Raw genomic sequence first — 16,575 nt, 5'->3', positions numbered from 1 at the left:
TAACTGGTGGAAGTTCCAGGGACACTTACAGCTTCACCTACCTCACAAAAGGTTTTAATGCCTGTGACCCCGCATAGAGCATAGGTCGTCAACAAATGCTCTGCAGCCACTTCGGTCCTGAGCAATTTGTTTCAGCTGTCCCCAGGTGTGGCCTGTCCTTTTCATGTCTGCCTCCAAGTGACGGCGCCATGTATTTCTAGGGCAACCCATCTCCCATTTCAGGTGAGGGCTTGCCTTGTGGTACTACATACCAGCTTACAGGGTGGTAGTCCCTTTAGTGGAATGGGTGTTGCCTTGGCTATGTTGACCATGGGAATCTTGCTCTTCTCTCTATGAAATGTTAAGGCTCAAGCATGTTGCAGTGTCCACAACGAAGGTGGCCTTTCCCTCACAGAGGCATAACGTTTTCTCCTAGGATTTACAGGAAGGGTGTTCTTTTCAGGGCACGCTTCTTCCTCCACCAGACACAACGTTGAGCCATATGCTCAAAAGATTTTCTTCGTCCATGGGCCAGTTTTGATTTATTGCTCCACAGAACAAAAACTTTTGTGACTCATTGTTATAGTTTTGGGCTTATTGCAGCAGATGTTTCTTGTGCTTTTGAGACAGCAGAGGTGTGTGTGTCATAAAAAGTAGTATTTTGCGTTGAAGTTTCAGAAACCACTTGCTCTGTGAGTTGTTAAACTATTAAAAAAAGTTTAAATACAAATACACACACACACACACACACATACACATATATATATATATATATATATATATATATATATATATATATATATATATATATATATATATATATTGCAGTGTACATCTCCATCCTAATATTTTGGTAGTCATGGCAGTCTTTGCATCTGTGAACCTAGATGTATCTTGATACTAAGCTAGGGTTTAACCATGTTTTTTAACATTAAGCATCTTTAAATCTTTCAGGTAATAAACAAAAGTACATATAGTAAAATATGTAGCATGCAATAGATTTAATCAGTAGGCAAAAGAAAACCATACACTTACTTTGCATAGCATTTGAAGACTCTTTCTTTTCATTTAAATGTGTGGTTAGCTGCTCTTTCTACACAAAAATAAATAAATAAAATTAATTAAAAAAACAAAGAGAGCAATGTGATCAGTAAGATGATAAATACATAAATACATGGCATCAGAATGGCTTTCTCAGGATCCCACATATTCAAGCTTAATTTTCATTTAGTGTTGTGCTACACAACACTATTGTGCTGATTTGCAGTTTTGGAAATAAGGCCAAAAGCAGACAAACAACCAAGGTTCGGCGTCTTAAGACTGTAGTATTCTCTACTGTATATTACCGTGTAATTACACATAATGCACATGCTCAGTTTCTCTGACATTCCATCACAAAAAAACAAAACAAAAAACAAGCAAAACTAAAACATTTTGCAGCTCACCAAATCAAGAATCTCTTTCTCCCATGAGCTATTACTCTGCTGCAAGGAGATCATGCTCTGCTGCAATCCATCCATCGCCTGCTGTTTGCCCTCCAATGCTAAAGTCAACTCAGTGACCTAGAAGAAATGAGAAAAGCACGATACTATAGTAGAAGTAGTAGAAGTACTGTTGTACAGTTTGACAGTTTTTATACAACAAATGAAGCACCTTAAAAGTTGCTCTTCTGCTTGTCCCATGAATTTAAAAACAGGCCTCACCTTTCCTTCTTGTGATCTAGTCTTGCTCTCTGCTTCCTCAAGACGGACCAACAGACTTTGGACCTCTTGGTTTCCTTGGCTGTTTTGGGAAACAAGGGTGTGAAGGCTTGCTTTTTGGTCTTCAACCTCTCGGGCCTTCTCCTGAACCTGCTGTCCCAGTTTGAGTCCTTCCTCCTCTAACTCTTTTATTCTCAGTTCAGCATTGTGCAGTTTGCCCAAGGCTTCCTCCATTTCTACTAGGTGCTGCTCCTCTGCACTCTCTAGGTTAGTGCGCAGAGATTCAACCAGACGCTCCTTCTCCTCAGTCACGGTAACCAGCTGTTTCCGGAGGTCTTCACCTTCTTGCATCCACTTCTTAGCTTCAGCATTTTGTCTGGCTCGGCTTTCCTCTAGCTCAAGCTTTAGCCGTTCCAAAGTCTCCCTCAACTCCATAAGCTCAAATGCCTGAGAGTCGCTGGCCCCTGTACCTGAAGAGGCCTTCAGCTCCTCCATGGCTTGCTGGTGGGAAGTCATGGCTGAGGCTAGCTTTGAGCGCCATAGCTCAATGACATCTGTGTTCTCCTTCTCAGCCTCTGTTAGTCGGGAACGAAGTTGCTCATTGTCTTTGGATAAAAGTGCGGATGAGGCCTGGAGCTGAGCCAATGCCTCAAAATGTGCTTTTTCTTCAGCCTCCAGCTTGGAACGCAAAGCAACCTGCTCCGCCTCATGGCTAGCACTTTGAGAGGACAACTGGGCACGGAGCAAACCAAGCTCCTCTTGAAGTACTGCTGCTGCAGGGTCCTGAGTAGAAGCGCCATGTCCAGGCGCCGTCTCCAGGTGTTGCCGAAGCGCTGCCACTTCTTTGTCACGCAGAGAAAGGTCCCTCTCCAGGTCCAGAATGCGAGACTTCTCAGACACTGTGGCAACCTAAAGACAGGACAGCCAACAGTCTGACAAAACTGTTTGCTAAATTAATACTCCAGCGTTTTTACCTAATCTCTATCTGCCGCATCTGCAGTGCATGGTTAAATACCATGAAAGAAATCCCAACTGAGTTTGAAAACAAGCTCTAAATCTACATCTACATTTTTTTCCAGAGATGGGACTACTTTTCATTAGAGAAGAATTTGTAGCATTACGGTACAAGCTGGAACAGACTAGTCCTTACTTCATGCATTATGGAAAACGATAAAAGAGAATGTAACTAGAACTTCCTTTCTACTGTGCTCTGGTGTTTTGAAGCTAGGTTAAACATAAAACCAGCAGATTTAGTAATGCATTCTCTCATCCCTGCTCTATTCGAAAACCTGCATAGTAAGAATGGCTCTAGTTTAGAATCTGTCAATATTTCAAATGTTTAGTCAGAATTCAGAAACTGGCCACTGGTTTTTACTAGTGCTGGGCGGTATGATGGTTCATTTGGTATACCGTTTCAAATTTGTCTTGCTCAAACGATAGGCTAACACACGCACGCTCCTGAAGGTCCCCCGGGCTGTTTCCACATTCGCTTGATAAAGTTAACCCGCGCACTTCTGCTGGCAAACTTGTGATCACGGAGATACTACATAAGATCTTTAGGAGAGGTCATCATCCAGTGGAGTCTGTGAGACACCTCAGCTACAATCACAGAGCTTACACAGCACACACTCGCTCTCCTTCCTAAACATGCTACAATGTTGAGAGATTTTCAAGAGACATGTTTAAAAAATTGCAGCAATGGCAGTAACTCTTATTTAGTTCTGTTTTGCACACTACAAAAACAGGCTTACAGTTTGTAATTGGACTCTTTTAAAAGAAGGTAAATCATTCGTTAATTTCACACCCAAAAATAAATAACTTGTGAAGTGAATAAACTAAAATACAGTAATATACTGCAAAACAACCGAAGTTATACACAGTCATACTGCCCAGCCATAGTTTTTAATAACATTTTTGAGCCAGGAGCTTCAATTCCATACCAAGTAAAGGGAAACATTAAAGCCAATGTCTGCAGTAAATAATAGTATGACACAGATGCGTCAGATAGAAAAAAAACTATTAAAATGGGTCATATCAAATTTCTGAAAAGAAACACTAGGTTGAAGGACTGAGGGGGCAATTTCAGTGCTGCAGAGTTCCAAGCTGCACCATCAGATTAGGTTAACTGGCCTTCCCAATGTTGTTGGTTCAGTTCTCAGGGGGAAATTTTGTGGATGTAAAAGGTGTTTAGTAGGGTTAGGAAAGGGTTTGAAAGACAAAACACAAGGTCAAGAGGATGACTGGCAGGACTGACCTGGTATCTACACTAAACAGGACACGTCTGTGTTACATTAGCGCTCAGCTGCTTAGGCAGCATTAAAAGTACAAACAATATGCCAATCTAAAAACTCCTGTCTAGGCTTCTTAGCTATGGTTTGATCTTCCTTACCTTTGTCAAAAAACTTTGACGGTCTTCTTTGGTCATTATCTATTCGTCTGAATAAAAAAGCACATGTGTTGTTTTGCTTGTTTGACTGGTTACTATTTTAGGTACGGCTAGATAGACAGATGACTAAAAATGTAAACGTACCAGAAGCAGTGCAGACTGGGTGGACTGACCAAGTACAAAAAACATAACTGTGCAGAAATCTAAAACAACTGAATCTCTTAATTCATCTTATTCACCCTTAATTATTTTTAGAGGACTATGAGCATGTTTGGAACTCAAAGGACTAAAACAGCCCACAACCCCCCCAGCCAGTTGGCATTCATCATCAAGAGTTTGTTAGCCTGCAGTTAGGAGAGAATCACTGTTATTATACATGCAATTGTTGTTAAATGTTTAATTCATGCAATTGTTGTTAACGTTACAATTTCCTCTCCTAATTGTACTGATTTGTAATTAGCAAGAACACAAACAGACCTGGGTCAAATACAAACATGTCCTTAATGCGTTATGAACAAGCGATTATTCCTATATGAACAAGCAGGCTTATTAGGATTATAAATTAAGCTATCTGGAAAATATACTTGTTCAGAGATCGCACATTGATTCATTTTGGGCACAAATCAAGTTTTCACTTTTTCAACAGCTTTCAGCCTTGAAAACATCATGAATTTTGCTACAAAAATACATTTAAATATACCGATGCTTATTAATAAATTAACGTTCCGATAAGAAGGGGTGATGACATTTTAAAACACCCCATTACAGCTGTTCGGCTCAAGTGCAATAGATTAACTGTCATAGAAGTTCTGGGGAAACAAGAATGCTGTGTATTTTGATAGTGGAAGGAGTAGAAAAACAAAAGTACCAACAGTCATCCTGAAAATAAATGAAACCATGTGCTTCATGGATGTTGTAGAGGCAACATTCATCACCATTTACAATAAATGTCTGGATCATAAGCAAAACTCTGGAGGGACAGCCTACAGCTCAATTGGTATATTATCACTCTGATATGATTAAAGCTCATTATAGCTGCACCAAGCAGCCTCCTAAATTTCTAATTACATACATGGTAAACATATATGGTGAACATTAACCACAGCATTAACAACATTCTTTAACTCAGTATGTAACTGTATATTATACTTAAGAGTACTACTGTAGTTCTGTATTATAAAGAGTTAATACAAAGTTTGAATTCCATTATTGGAGTATTTATCCTACATACCAATAAGCTGATACCCTATAATGGTGGTGTCATTTTTCCTGATCCGTAAGCTAAGAAGTTATAGAACATGTTGGTCTTTGTAAAGTTTCGAAATATTTAAGCAGTATATGCTGGTTTGTTGAATGAGTATTATACAGTTTTACAGTTAGGAGTTAACTCATTACCTATTATACAGTTGCAGAAAAAGGGAACACTTATATACAGAAAAAGGGAATATTTATGAATTACCTGGATTACTTTGATGATTACTAAGAAGTCTGATTGTTATCCAAGTCAACATTATAGACAATCTAGCTAAACAAAATTAGTAGCTGTCCTTATATTTCTCTTTTAGCTAAACACGGTTGTACTGTTCATGTTCATCGAGCACATTAAGTAAAATCCACAGTGCAGGCTAGATAAAGCAAACTTGTGTTAACGACTTCGAACCAAGAGCTAACTGGTAAAAGGTGTTTCAGTTAAGTAAAGGAGCTTGAAAGTGTGCGTTTCACAGGTGATTTGTCCATTAAATAAACACACACAAAACCTGGTTACTGAAAAACCCCTTCAAGAAAGATTGGCTATTGTGAACCATGACAATTCTTCTTTCAGAGGCCCTCCGAAGAGGTGTTCTAGAGGGGCATGAAGATGGAAGAGGCTACAAAAGCACTGTTAGAAAAATGCACCGTTAGATAAACTGTCTACAAACAGGGAAAATTTAGGGCCGCTGTTACTTTCCCTAGAAGTAGGCATCCAGTTAGGGGTGACGGCAAAAAATAAATTAATTAATTAAAAAAAAATAATAAAATAAAACACATACAGAAGATTTAACTAAATGTAAAAATCTTTGTTCATGTGTCCACTATCAGAAAAGCTTGTCTCATGTTTGCCCAAAACCACCTTGATATTGCATCTGGCTTTTTTTGGAGCAACTTTATTCCATGTGTAAAGCATGGTGGAGGGACCATGGTTTGGTGCTGCCTGAGGGCCCGGACACCCATCATTGTAGGCATAATGAATTTAAAGGCGCATTGAAACATTTTCAAGAGAACATAAGGGCAGAAGTCTATGACCTCAAGCTGGAGAGATGTTGAGTGATGCAACAAGACAAATGACCCAAAGCACACAAGTAAATCAATTAAAGAATGGTTGAAGGAAAAAAAAAAAAAAAGAAGAAGAAGAAGAAGAAGAAGAAGAAAAAAGATTTGTGTTTTAGAATGACCAAATCAGAGTCCTCATCTTAACACCATCAAGATGATGTGGCATGACCTGGACAGGGCTGTGCACACAAGGCACCCTAAAAATACTGATGAAACGAAAAATATTTGCAGGGAGGAATGGTCCAAAATTCCTACTCCACCAAAAGAAAACATCTGGTGAAGGTGGTTGCTGCTAAAGGGTTATTAAATGATAGGGTTCACTTACGTTTTCTAGCCTGCACAGTGGATGTGGAGGCTAAATGAAATTAAAATAAAAAAAAACAAACAAAAAAACCCAAAACTGTTACGATAAGTTTAGTTAGATTGCAAGCGCCCATAATAGTGACTTGGATAATGAGCAGATGCCATTTTATTATTTAGTTAATTAATTCATATAGAAGGCCAGGTAATTCCGCAGGGTCTATTTTTTTGCAATTGAATTAACTAATGTGCAGTCATGTGTGCTTTATAACGACGCTTTATAGTGTGCTGGGTCTTATTAAAACGACCCATTAACAATTTGTAATTTTAACTTAGCTAAAATTAAAGACTCTGTACATTTATTGATGACTAAATAAAGAAGGGTGCATCTGCCATTCAAAAGTATGCATCTTTATACTTTATATACTTTACATTTAACCATCAGAACACTAAATGGTGTTCTCAATGTTTATTTGACCCAGGACTGACAAGGAACAGCTTTTAAAACTAAAAGAAGATTAATCCAAAAGGCTATATATCAGCCCCTAGTAACTGCACAGAAAACATCCTAAAATATGAAGGAATCCAAGTAATCAGTCAAGCAAAAGTTTTCATTTGACTCATTGAGAGAATTCTAAATGAGCAGCCAACTTTCTTAAAACTTGTACTTAAACCCCCCAAAGGCACAGGTTAAAATCCATTACCCTAGAGTCTTCTAACTCCCTCTGGAGTTTGTCAGCTTTGGTCTTTTCAAAGAGCAGACTTTGCTCAAGCTCCTTAAGGAGGGCATGCTCCAGTCTGGTCTGCGTCTGTTAGTACAGAAGGGGGAGAGGAAGAAACACAACCAGTGCCACCATCACATGCCAGCCCAATGCACAGGGGTGAGAAAAAGGGGAAGGGGAGGGGTGAGTGGTGATGTCACATGCAGGCCAGCGTAATGTCACGGCTGAGGATGCACAGAGCCTGGTGAGGTAAGGGCAATGTTTGATGCAGATGCTGATGAGGCTGCCACCAACAGAAAACGTGAGTGAAGTGAAGTAAAATAGGCTGCTGTAAATGACAAACTGAGGGAATGAGCAAGCACACATTAAAATTGCGATCACAATACACAGACAATATTTTAAAGAAAACAAAAAGTTAAATTACAGTGCAATTTGAGAATTTAAGGCTAACTGATTTCAATGATTATCAACACATCAAAAAGCGCCCCGCAAACAAAGCAGTTGATTTTGAGTTCTCCTCACTTTTTCAGCACTGCAGTGGCTAGTTCCTTGTACGTTAGCGTAAATGTTTTTGGTAATAAAGCAGGTTTTATTTATATATATATATATATATATATATATATATATATATATATATATATATATATATATATATATATATATATATATATATATATATCAGAAGTCATGTTGACTAGGTTGATGCACAGTTTACAATCTGTTGTTTCTTTGAATTTGGTGCAGTGCCCTGCAGAAACCATACAGAGAGAATGTTCTATGCATGTTTTAAGTTTAATAAGGTATCACACCCTGGACCATTACATTAGAAATTTGCAAACCTTGACTTAGACAAAAATGACTTAGAGAGTTGCTTAAGTCTGTTCCAGAATAAGATATTGAGCTATTTCAACTCCGCTCATAAAGTTTCCCAGTTCCATCTTTTAAGAAAGAAAAGAAGAAAAAAAAAAGAGAAGAAAAACACACACACACACACACACACACACACACACACACACACACACACACACACACACACACACACACAGAAAGGTTTCCCCTGCTTCTGACACAACCAAATTGTATTTGGTTCTTTAATCCTCTTCTAGATATGGAAATCGGAGTAGATTTTTGAGTGGAACAGGGAACAATGGGGAACAAGTGACAATGGGATGCAACAGACATGAAAATGAATGACTGACGTTTTGCAGAATTGCCCTAGCCAACACTGTGGAACTAAATATTGTGGTATTAATTGCTAATTACATATTTGTGCATCCTAGTACATAAACTTGAATTTATTAAGTTATAAATCACTAAGCTACTTCATGCACTTCACATAGATAAAACTAGGTCAACATTCAAGATTTGCATAAGAAAATAACATTGTTTTAAATGTGGATAAGAACATTAACATGTGTAAGTGTGTAATTTGCAGAAAGTCTAAAAATCCCTTTACCTCCAAGTCGCCTTTGGTAATACAAGCCTCTTCCACTCTAAACTGAAGGTCTTCCACTTTTCTGTTTGTGAAGAAAAAAAAAATCAAAAGTGATAAGGACCGGTTTTAGCTTTTTCTATAAATGCTTGCAGTTGTAATGTACTACTCCTAGAGAACCAATCACCACTGCAGTCAAACTAGTTTTTGTTAATGGAACTTTATGGTAGGGGTACATGTTAACTGCAGTATAGTCAAAAAGGAGCCCAAATTTGTGTCAAAATAAAATGAAATTTAAACAAACAAACAAACTACTATAGGCTGATGTGCTCCATTTCAATAAAATGTTTTCCTTAGTAAATAAATAGATACATAAATAAAATTATCAGGAAAAACCTGTTATAATTATTAAAGATAGACTTCGTCAATTAATAACTCAATGTCAATTAATAACTCACCTCCTTTCTTCTTCCAGCTGGTTCAATAATTCCACCTTTTCCTTGTCTGCAGCCTCTACCAGGGTACGTAGGCTATCCATCTTGGCCTCCATCTAAACTCCATGAAGTATACAACTTTTAAACAACTGATTGATTTTGACAAACCAAAACTTTTTAATAAATAAATAAATAAAAAATAGATTTAAAAATGGCAGACCTCTCCCACATGGCTGGTTGCCTTGGCAACCTCAGCCCGCTCCAGGTCACGCTCAGCAAGGAGCTGCTCAATGTGCTGCTGCTTCTCTTTCAGGGCCTCCTGCAGTGCTGTGGTCCCAGAAATCTTCCGGGCATACCGTGACGATGTTTCTGTTAACTGTATGGATGTAAAACAGCAATAAAAAAAAAAAAAAATTAATGGGCTACTTGTACAGAATATAGTACTAAAACATGATCATCCATCAGTAACATTCAAGCTGATTTCATATTTATTGAGCAAATATGTCAGAATTATTTTTGACATAAGTCTAACTAGACTCCTTAGTTCTGCAAGTGTCAACCTGAGAAGGCGAGGGCCAACACATACAGACCATTTCTTGTGTAGTACAATCCAATATCTTTTTGAGATGCTATTTCTATCTTAACTCCTTAGTTCTTTGTAAAGGTATACACTACATTGCCAAAAGTATTCGCTTACATGCCTTCTCACGCACATATAAACTTGAGTGACATCCCATTCTTAATCCATAGGGTTTAATATGATGTCAGGCCACTCTTTGCAGCTAGACTAGCTTCAACTCTTCTGGGAAGGCCTTAAACCACAAGGTTTAAGAGTGTGTTTATGGGAAACTTTTGACCATTCTCCCAAAAGCGTATTTGTGAGGTCAGCCACCGATGTTGGACGAGAAGGCCTGGCTCGCATTTATCCCAAAGGTGTTCATCACGTTGAGGTCAGGACTCTGTGCAGGCCAATCAAGTTCTTCTGCACCAAACTCACTTATCCCTGTCTTTATGGACCTTGCTTTGTGCACTGGTTTACAGTCATGATGGAACAGGAAGTGGCCATCTCCAAACTGTTCCTGCTAAGTTTAGAGCATGGAATTGACCAAACTCGTGTCTGCTGAAGCATTAAGAGTTCCTTTCACTGAAATACAAACCCACACCATGATCTCACCCCCCTGCCCCCCAACTTTACACTTGGCACAATGCAGTCAGATTGGCAGATTGGTCCATCAGATTGCCAGACGGAGAAGCGTGATTCGTCATTCCAAAGAACAAGTCTCCACTGCTCTAGAGTACAGTGGTGGATTGCTTTACACCACCCATTCCAATAAGCTCTCTACACACTGTTTTTGAACTAATCCTAAGGCCATGTGACGTTTGGAAGTCTGTAGCGCTTCCATTTTGTTGTAATAGCACTGACAATTCACTGTGGAATGTTTAGCTGTGAGGAAATTTCAGGTGGCATCCTATCCCAGTACCACGCTGGAAGTCACAGAGCTCCTGAAAGCGATCCATTCTTTCACAAATGTTTGTAGAAGCAGTCTGCATGCCTAGGTGCTTGGGTTTATACACACCTGTGGCCATGGAATTGATCGGAACACCTGAATTCCATGATTTAGATGGGTGAGTGAATCCTTTTGGCAATACAGTGTATGTTCCAGCAGGTGCTGTTTAGGTTTTAATCAGAACATTACCAGACCAGTTGGTTGAGTTATTGAAAGCAAACACAGTTCCACGGTATGACTCACCAGTCCTGTGCGGCTGGGCTTGCCACTTACAGATGAAGCCACAGAACTCATAGAGCTGATTGAAGATGTGCTTGGACTGCGCTTTAAACCTGCTGGTGTAGCCACCACCTTCCGCACCGTGGTCTTTGCCTTGGCTGGAGTAGTAGAAGGGAAGCCTATGCGAGTCACCTTGTGTACAGGGGCAAAAAGACCATACTTGGGCTGGCACTGGAAGTACCTAAAAACAATGACACAGATTTTATGAGTACTTTCTAAAACTTGTAGATAGTAGATGATCAACATTGGTGATGAATTTCAGACTGTCATATGGCCTTGATTCATTCATACACCTGTATTTTCACTCTCACTCTCCCTCTTCATGTTTCTCTGTGGGCAGGGGACATGAACTTTACAGTGCCAGTGGATCAACTCTGCATCCTGATCTGTTGTAAACATACACTTACACTGGTAATAAACTGGCTCTGGCATAACACACTGCAGCTACCAAACATGGTGCTATAAACTACCAAAAACATGAGCCCAAGGTTTATGTGCTTTTTGGATTAGTTAGCTAAAAATCAAGTAAACTGATAAGCTGATAAAGTGAGTGGCTTAACCCTGTGGCTGCACACTGCTTGCCAGGCACACTGGAAGGGTCTTAACATGTGCCTTTTCACTCAGGCCTCAGTTTTAGCTTGTAGTAACAGTCCCTTCTCAGAGGAACCAGCATGTTAGACAATTTACTGTTATTTTTTTACTGTGCTCTCGCCAATAGGTCAATATCCACATAATGTGTTGAATTAAAAGTTTGAGTGGTGATGTTTATAGTTTATAGTTTTCATTCCAACATCTTTTTAAAATGGTTGCTATGTTAAGATAAGATAATCCTTTATTAGTCCCACATTGGGGAAATTCTCAGTGTCACAGCAGAAAGGGATAGCAAGACACTCAGTTACAAAAAATGTAGGTAAATACTTTACACTATATACACAATATAAATAAGAATTAAAAAAAGCAATAGCAATATTATTTACAGATTATTGCAAATGACTCAATTGCACATGGGTGTGTGTGTGTGTGTGTGGGGGGGGGGGTTATTGCACATAGTATTTTTACATTGAGGGATCTCTGTTCCCTGAACATGTGTGTGTAGTTAAGTGTGTGTGTATGTGGTCCGCTGGGAGCAGTGCTGGTTGTGCAGTCTGACGGCAGCAGGAAGGAAGGAAGTTGTTGTGCAAATTTCACATTGCAGCACAAAATGATCACATGTATAATTTAACAGAAGCAAATAATAAAAAAAATAAAAAAACTGAAAATGCAAAGACAGACAAGGTACAGACAGACAAGTACCTTGTTCCAGCCACTGCACCATCATTCTTTCCCAAGGGCTCATCCAGTTCAACTCCACACCACTCGCCTTTGGCAAAATCAGTCTCTCCTAAGAAGCGCACTACACCAGCTTTGGTACCAGCCACCTGAAAAAGAAGGTAAGCATTACAACATGGAACTGAACAAGGGTAAGTGGAAGTGGTAACCATAGCCTATGCATTGCCTGGGATAATCCATATCCACAGTGCATCCCTTTAATTCCAAATCATAATCTTCTGCAATCCACCGGAAATTGATGCAGCGTGCCTGACATTAAATCAGCATCAAACATTGATTCTGACCTACATACTGAAATCTACTTGGATTTGCACACATTCTTTAAATACTCCCTAACCCTCCAACACTGCTCTAAGGCGATAAGGGAGAGTGGGTGGGAACAAGCAATGTCTTACACTGTGAGGATTACATTTCATTCAAATTTAACCAGAACTGACATATAACTGTGAGTTTATTACTTAATTATAATTGTAAGTGAATAACATACATCCACACACACACACACACACACACACATATACATATATATTATATTATTATGTGTGTGTGTGTAACCTGTAAAGGATGATGTGCTTGTGCTTTGTCATTTTACATAAAGACTGATTCTACACTGCTGAAAATGAGATGTCTGCTTTTACTGTAAGAAACAGATATTGCAAGAAACAAATACATCTAAAATAATCTAACAATAGTAACAGAGCAGTATCACAACAACTGGATATTTGTGTCAGTAGAGAACATTCTCACCAGAACGCGGTCGCCCATCTTAAGCTCTCGTTCTCCTTTCTTCACCGAGCCAGTCTCTGATAGGTTGGACACTGACTCGCTGTTGGAGCGATTGAGGTTAGAGGCTGGTGCGTCAGGTTTTGTAGGTGTGGCGGCTTTTTTGGTGGTACTGGTGGTTGACGAAACAGATGGAGCTGCTGTGACGGAAGGGGTTGGTGAAGGAGGTGCTGTTGTTGTCCCATTAGCCTCACCTTCAGTACGAGAAAGCTTAGAGGGTCGTGTAAAGATACCCTTCAATGGCTCTGATTGAAAGTAACGCACTCCTGCCACTGAGCCGTCGTTCTTTCCGATAGGCTCGTCCAGGACAATGCCGGCCCACATACCTGGAGCAAACTGAGTTTCTCCAAGAAACTGAATGAAGCCTGGCTTGTTACCATTGACCCAAACACGGTCCCCAACCTTAAACTCCTCGGCTGCATCTTTCTCATCTGTTGCAGCTTTGTCACCTGAAACTGCTTTTGGGACAGCTACATACACAAAAAAGCAAAAAATGTTGTTATTTAACTAATATTTGCAGAAGAACATTAAGTAAAACAAGTGTTTAAAGAAGAAGGTGCTCACTTGAAGATGTCTTGGTGGTCCCAGCCCCAGCTGGTCTGCCAATCTTGCTTGGGGCTTTAAGCCCACTGGGCTTGGCCGTGCTCATAGTTCCTCTGGTTGTTCCTTGTCAACTTGCTTTGCCTTGCCACAAAACATTGACCCAGTTTCACAACTAGCAGCACCACTTTTACACTTCTAAAAAGGCCACAATATTATTAATAATAATAAAAATAAGAAAGGGAAAGGGGGCCGAGAGTGGTGCCGCTCAAACAACTCTGTAAGAAAAAGGGGAAAAAAATGAAAGCATGCGTCAGCAAGCTAACATGATCCTGACACAAGGGTTGTTAGCCAATGTATTTCCGTCTAGGAGTTATAGTTTCTTAAACTAGCAATTCTTAGACTATTTTAGGTGTAAAACTTTCACTTTTTTCCCCCGATGTAACACTCTAGGAATCCTTTGTCACATTTCAGCTCTGCCAAGAACATGGGCTTCACAGTGGCAGTAGCTTGACTTTGCATCTGTATCTGTTGTAAACACATGCTGCACTGCTGGTCAGTAAATTGGCTCCCACATGGCAGCTGACAGCTCTTTCACAGCTAGTCATTTTTATTGCAGACAAATGTTTATTTAATCCATATGTTTTTAAACGGTTGCTTAATACCGCAAGACTGTGAAACTGTAAAACAAGGTTTTAATACTGTGAATACTAGAGATGAAAGAATCGCTCAGCTATGCATTGGTATCAGCCTATTTTCAGCACAAGTATGCAATTAGCCAAAAATGTAACTGATCTGGAGAACTGGTATGATCCATATTTTGCAAGCGTCTGCAGTGTCACAAGGTCACAGGACGCAGCAGGATATGCCAACATGGCATTGGATATGCCATAAAGGCACTACTCTCATCACAACTAGATTTCAAGTACAATAATGAGAAACAACACGCTTTGGAGAAAACAGTGACAGTAGACCAAATGTCTCAAGGTTCTAGCAAACAAGACCATGAAGCTAGGCAGGCTACATTCAGTTATAGAGCCCCCCTTGTTATACCAGCAAAACTACATTTTTCATATGCAAGAATGAGCAGCACACTTTAGAAAACAGATCAACCATGGATCTAGACATGATTAGCAGCTTAGCAGATTACTAAATGCTAAAAGCTGCCCATCACAGGAAAATCGCCCTCATAAAATAAATAGGATTTACTTAAAATGTCAATATTTGGATTGCATTCACAAAATCAGTGGGGGGGGAGGGGGCACCCCTAACCACAGAAATAACCCCTATTCTGGTTCAAGGGGCAAACACAATTATTCTCTTTTTTTCCACAGCCAAGATTTAACCTGCTCATAGGCAATATTTCATTACTTTGTGATACCAGTGATGGCTGGAGCTGATTCATAAGTATTAGTTCAGCGCTGGGCAGGAACGTATGAGGCAAATAGATGCTACCATAAAATTTGGGAGTGTGGTATTTAGAACAGGAGCAAGTAGGGATTTACCAAAAACATCTATATTTTGGTCCATTCTGCAAGGCACACAGGCTGGGTCACAAAAGTAAGAAAAGCTGCATACTCAAATTCTGAGGCGGGAAGTCATGTATGAATTGAATGTTAGTAATCTAGCCTTCTATGTTATTGAAGTTTAATCAGCAGTAGTAGCAAGTTAATAGTCAGTGCTTAGCCACTCGAATTTTGGCTATAGAGCACGGCTAAAAGCTAAACTGATGAAGATATCCCAAAATTAACATAAAAGTCACCACAGTAAACCCTTTGATGGAAAGTCCAAAGCTATTGAATAAAGACTTTATTTAGGCTTGGGCACGGATCATTGGATCCCAATGACAGGGATTATGACAAATTCTAAGGATTATAATCAAAGTTACTCAGTTTAAAGAAAGCGACACTGACCAAAAACTATGCAGGCCTCAGGTGACTGCAGAATCAGAACACCATTCATCCAAATTGAACATCTGCAAAACCAATCCCTGAATTTTCCCAGAAGCAAAGACCAGAAGCTGTTCAGAGGAGACTGTGTGAAGCTAAACCAGTGGCTAAACCAAACGCTAAAATGCATTTAGAGAAATTGCTGAGGCCAGAAAAAAAAAAAAAAAAAAGAGGAAGAGACTTGCTGAAGAAGATAAGTACATGGGTTTTGAGCATGTAACGAGTTTCCCCACTGTGACAAATGAAGGAGGCAGTGTTAAGAAGGGCTCAGGGAGATGTGTTGATTTCTTGCTGACACGTGTTAACCAAAATATCTTGTTTGTGAAACTAGTGCCAAGGCAACAGCTATTTTGAGAAACCCATTATGGACACTGTTGTTAGTTTACTTCAACAATACATTTATACCTCTTTTGGTTTTGTCTTATAATGATAAAAAGTACTCCTTTAGATTCACAAACAAATGGCTTACTAACCACATACCCAATTCCTGTTACAGGATTGATATATAGATAGCACTGCACTATCTATAGTGCAGGGGGGGGGGGGGTAAGAGTATACTGAAACCATACAATTATATATATATAAAATAAGAATAATTAAATGTTCACACAATGAAAAAGGCAAAATGCACTGGTAAACAACACTACACCAAAATGTAAAATGTAGTAAGGACTGTCAAATAGTAATGTCCCTACAGAAGATTGACTCTGGGTTTAAAAGTTAAAAGCAGTCTGAGAAAATCCTGCCCTGTAAACCACCCTTCAGACTGCCACCGCCCTGCAGAGTTCGGTGGGTTTTTTTTTTCCTGAAGTAACACACCTCATTCAAATCATCACTTAATTACCAAAGCACCCGTGTTGAACTGGGTGTGTTAAATGAGGATGAACACCATCTGAAGTCACAGTGAAGTGCAGTTATAGCGAC

At 39.5% G+C, this 16,575-nt stretch overlaps 2 protein-coding genes across 6 annotated transcripts in view; one reads left to right on the top strand and one right to left on the bottom strand.

The window, feature by feature from the left end:
* Positions 1–16,575, top strand: part of gtf2h3 (general transcription factor IIH, polypeptide 3) — a 161,960-nt gene that overhangs the window by 51,121 nt on the left and 94,264 nt on the right. The window lies entirely within an intron of this gene.
* clip1a (CAP-GLY domain containing linker protein 1a) overlaps positions 1–16,575 on the bottom strand; it is a 39,739-nt gene that overhangs the window by 21,398 nt on the left and 1,766 nt on the right. For 4 of the 5 annotated variants that reach the window (XM_072664938.1, XM_072664935.1, XM_072664939.1 and 1 more), the window contains exons 2-12: positions 13,727–13,980; positions 13,127–13,632; positions 12,344–12,468; positions 11,015–11,231; positions 9,484–9,639; positions 9,288–9,379; positions 8,854–8,914; positions 7,380–7,484; positions 1,683–2,588; positions 1,425–1,541; positions 1,015–1,072 (exon numbers count right to left, since the gene is read on the bottom strand). In XM_072664938.1, coding sequence (XP_072521039.1) covers positions 1,015–1,072; positions 1,425–1,541; positions 1,683–2,588; positions 7,380–7,484; positions 8,854–8,914; positions 9,288–9,379; positions 9,484–9,639; positions 11,015–11,231; positions 12,344–12,468; positions 13,127–13,632; positions 13,727–13,811 — 2,428 coding nt within the window. In that variant the 5' untranslated portion in view covers positions 13,812–13,980. The remainder of the gene's footprint in view (positions 1–1,014; positions 1,073–1,424; positions 1,542–1,682; positions 2,589–7,379; positions 7,485–8,853; positions 8,915–9,287; positions 9,380–9,483; positions 9,640–11,014; positions 11,232–12,343; positions 12,469–13,126; positions 13,633–13,726; positions 13,981–16,575) is intronic. The other variant, XM_072664937.1, reaches the window with a different exon arrangement.

This window comes from Salminus brasiliensis, chromosome 20, assembly GCF_030463535.1.
Source record: "Salminus brasiliensis chromosome 20, fSalBra1.hap2, whole genome shotgun sequence".
Classification (NCBI taxonomy): Eukaryota; Metazoa; Chordata; class Actinopteri; order Characiformes; family Bryconidae; genus Salminus; species Salminus brasiliensis.
This window is presented reverse-complemented; position numbering and strand designations above follow the sequence as displayed.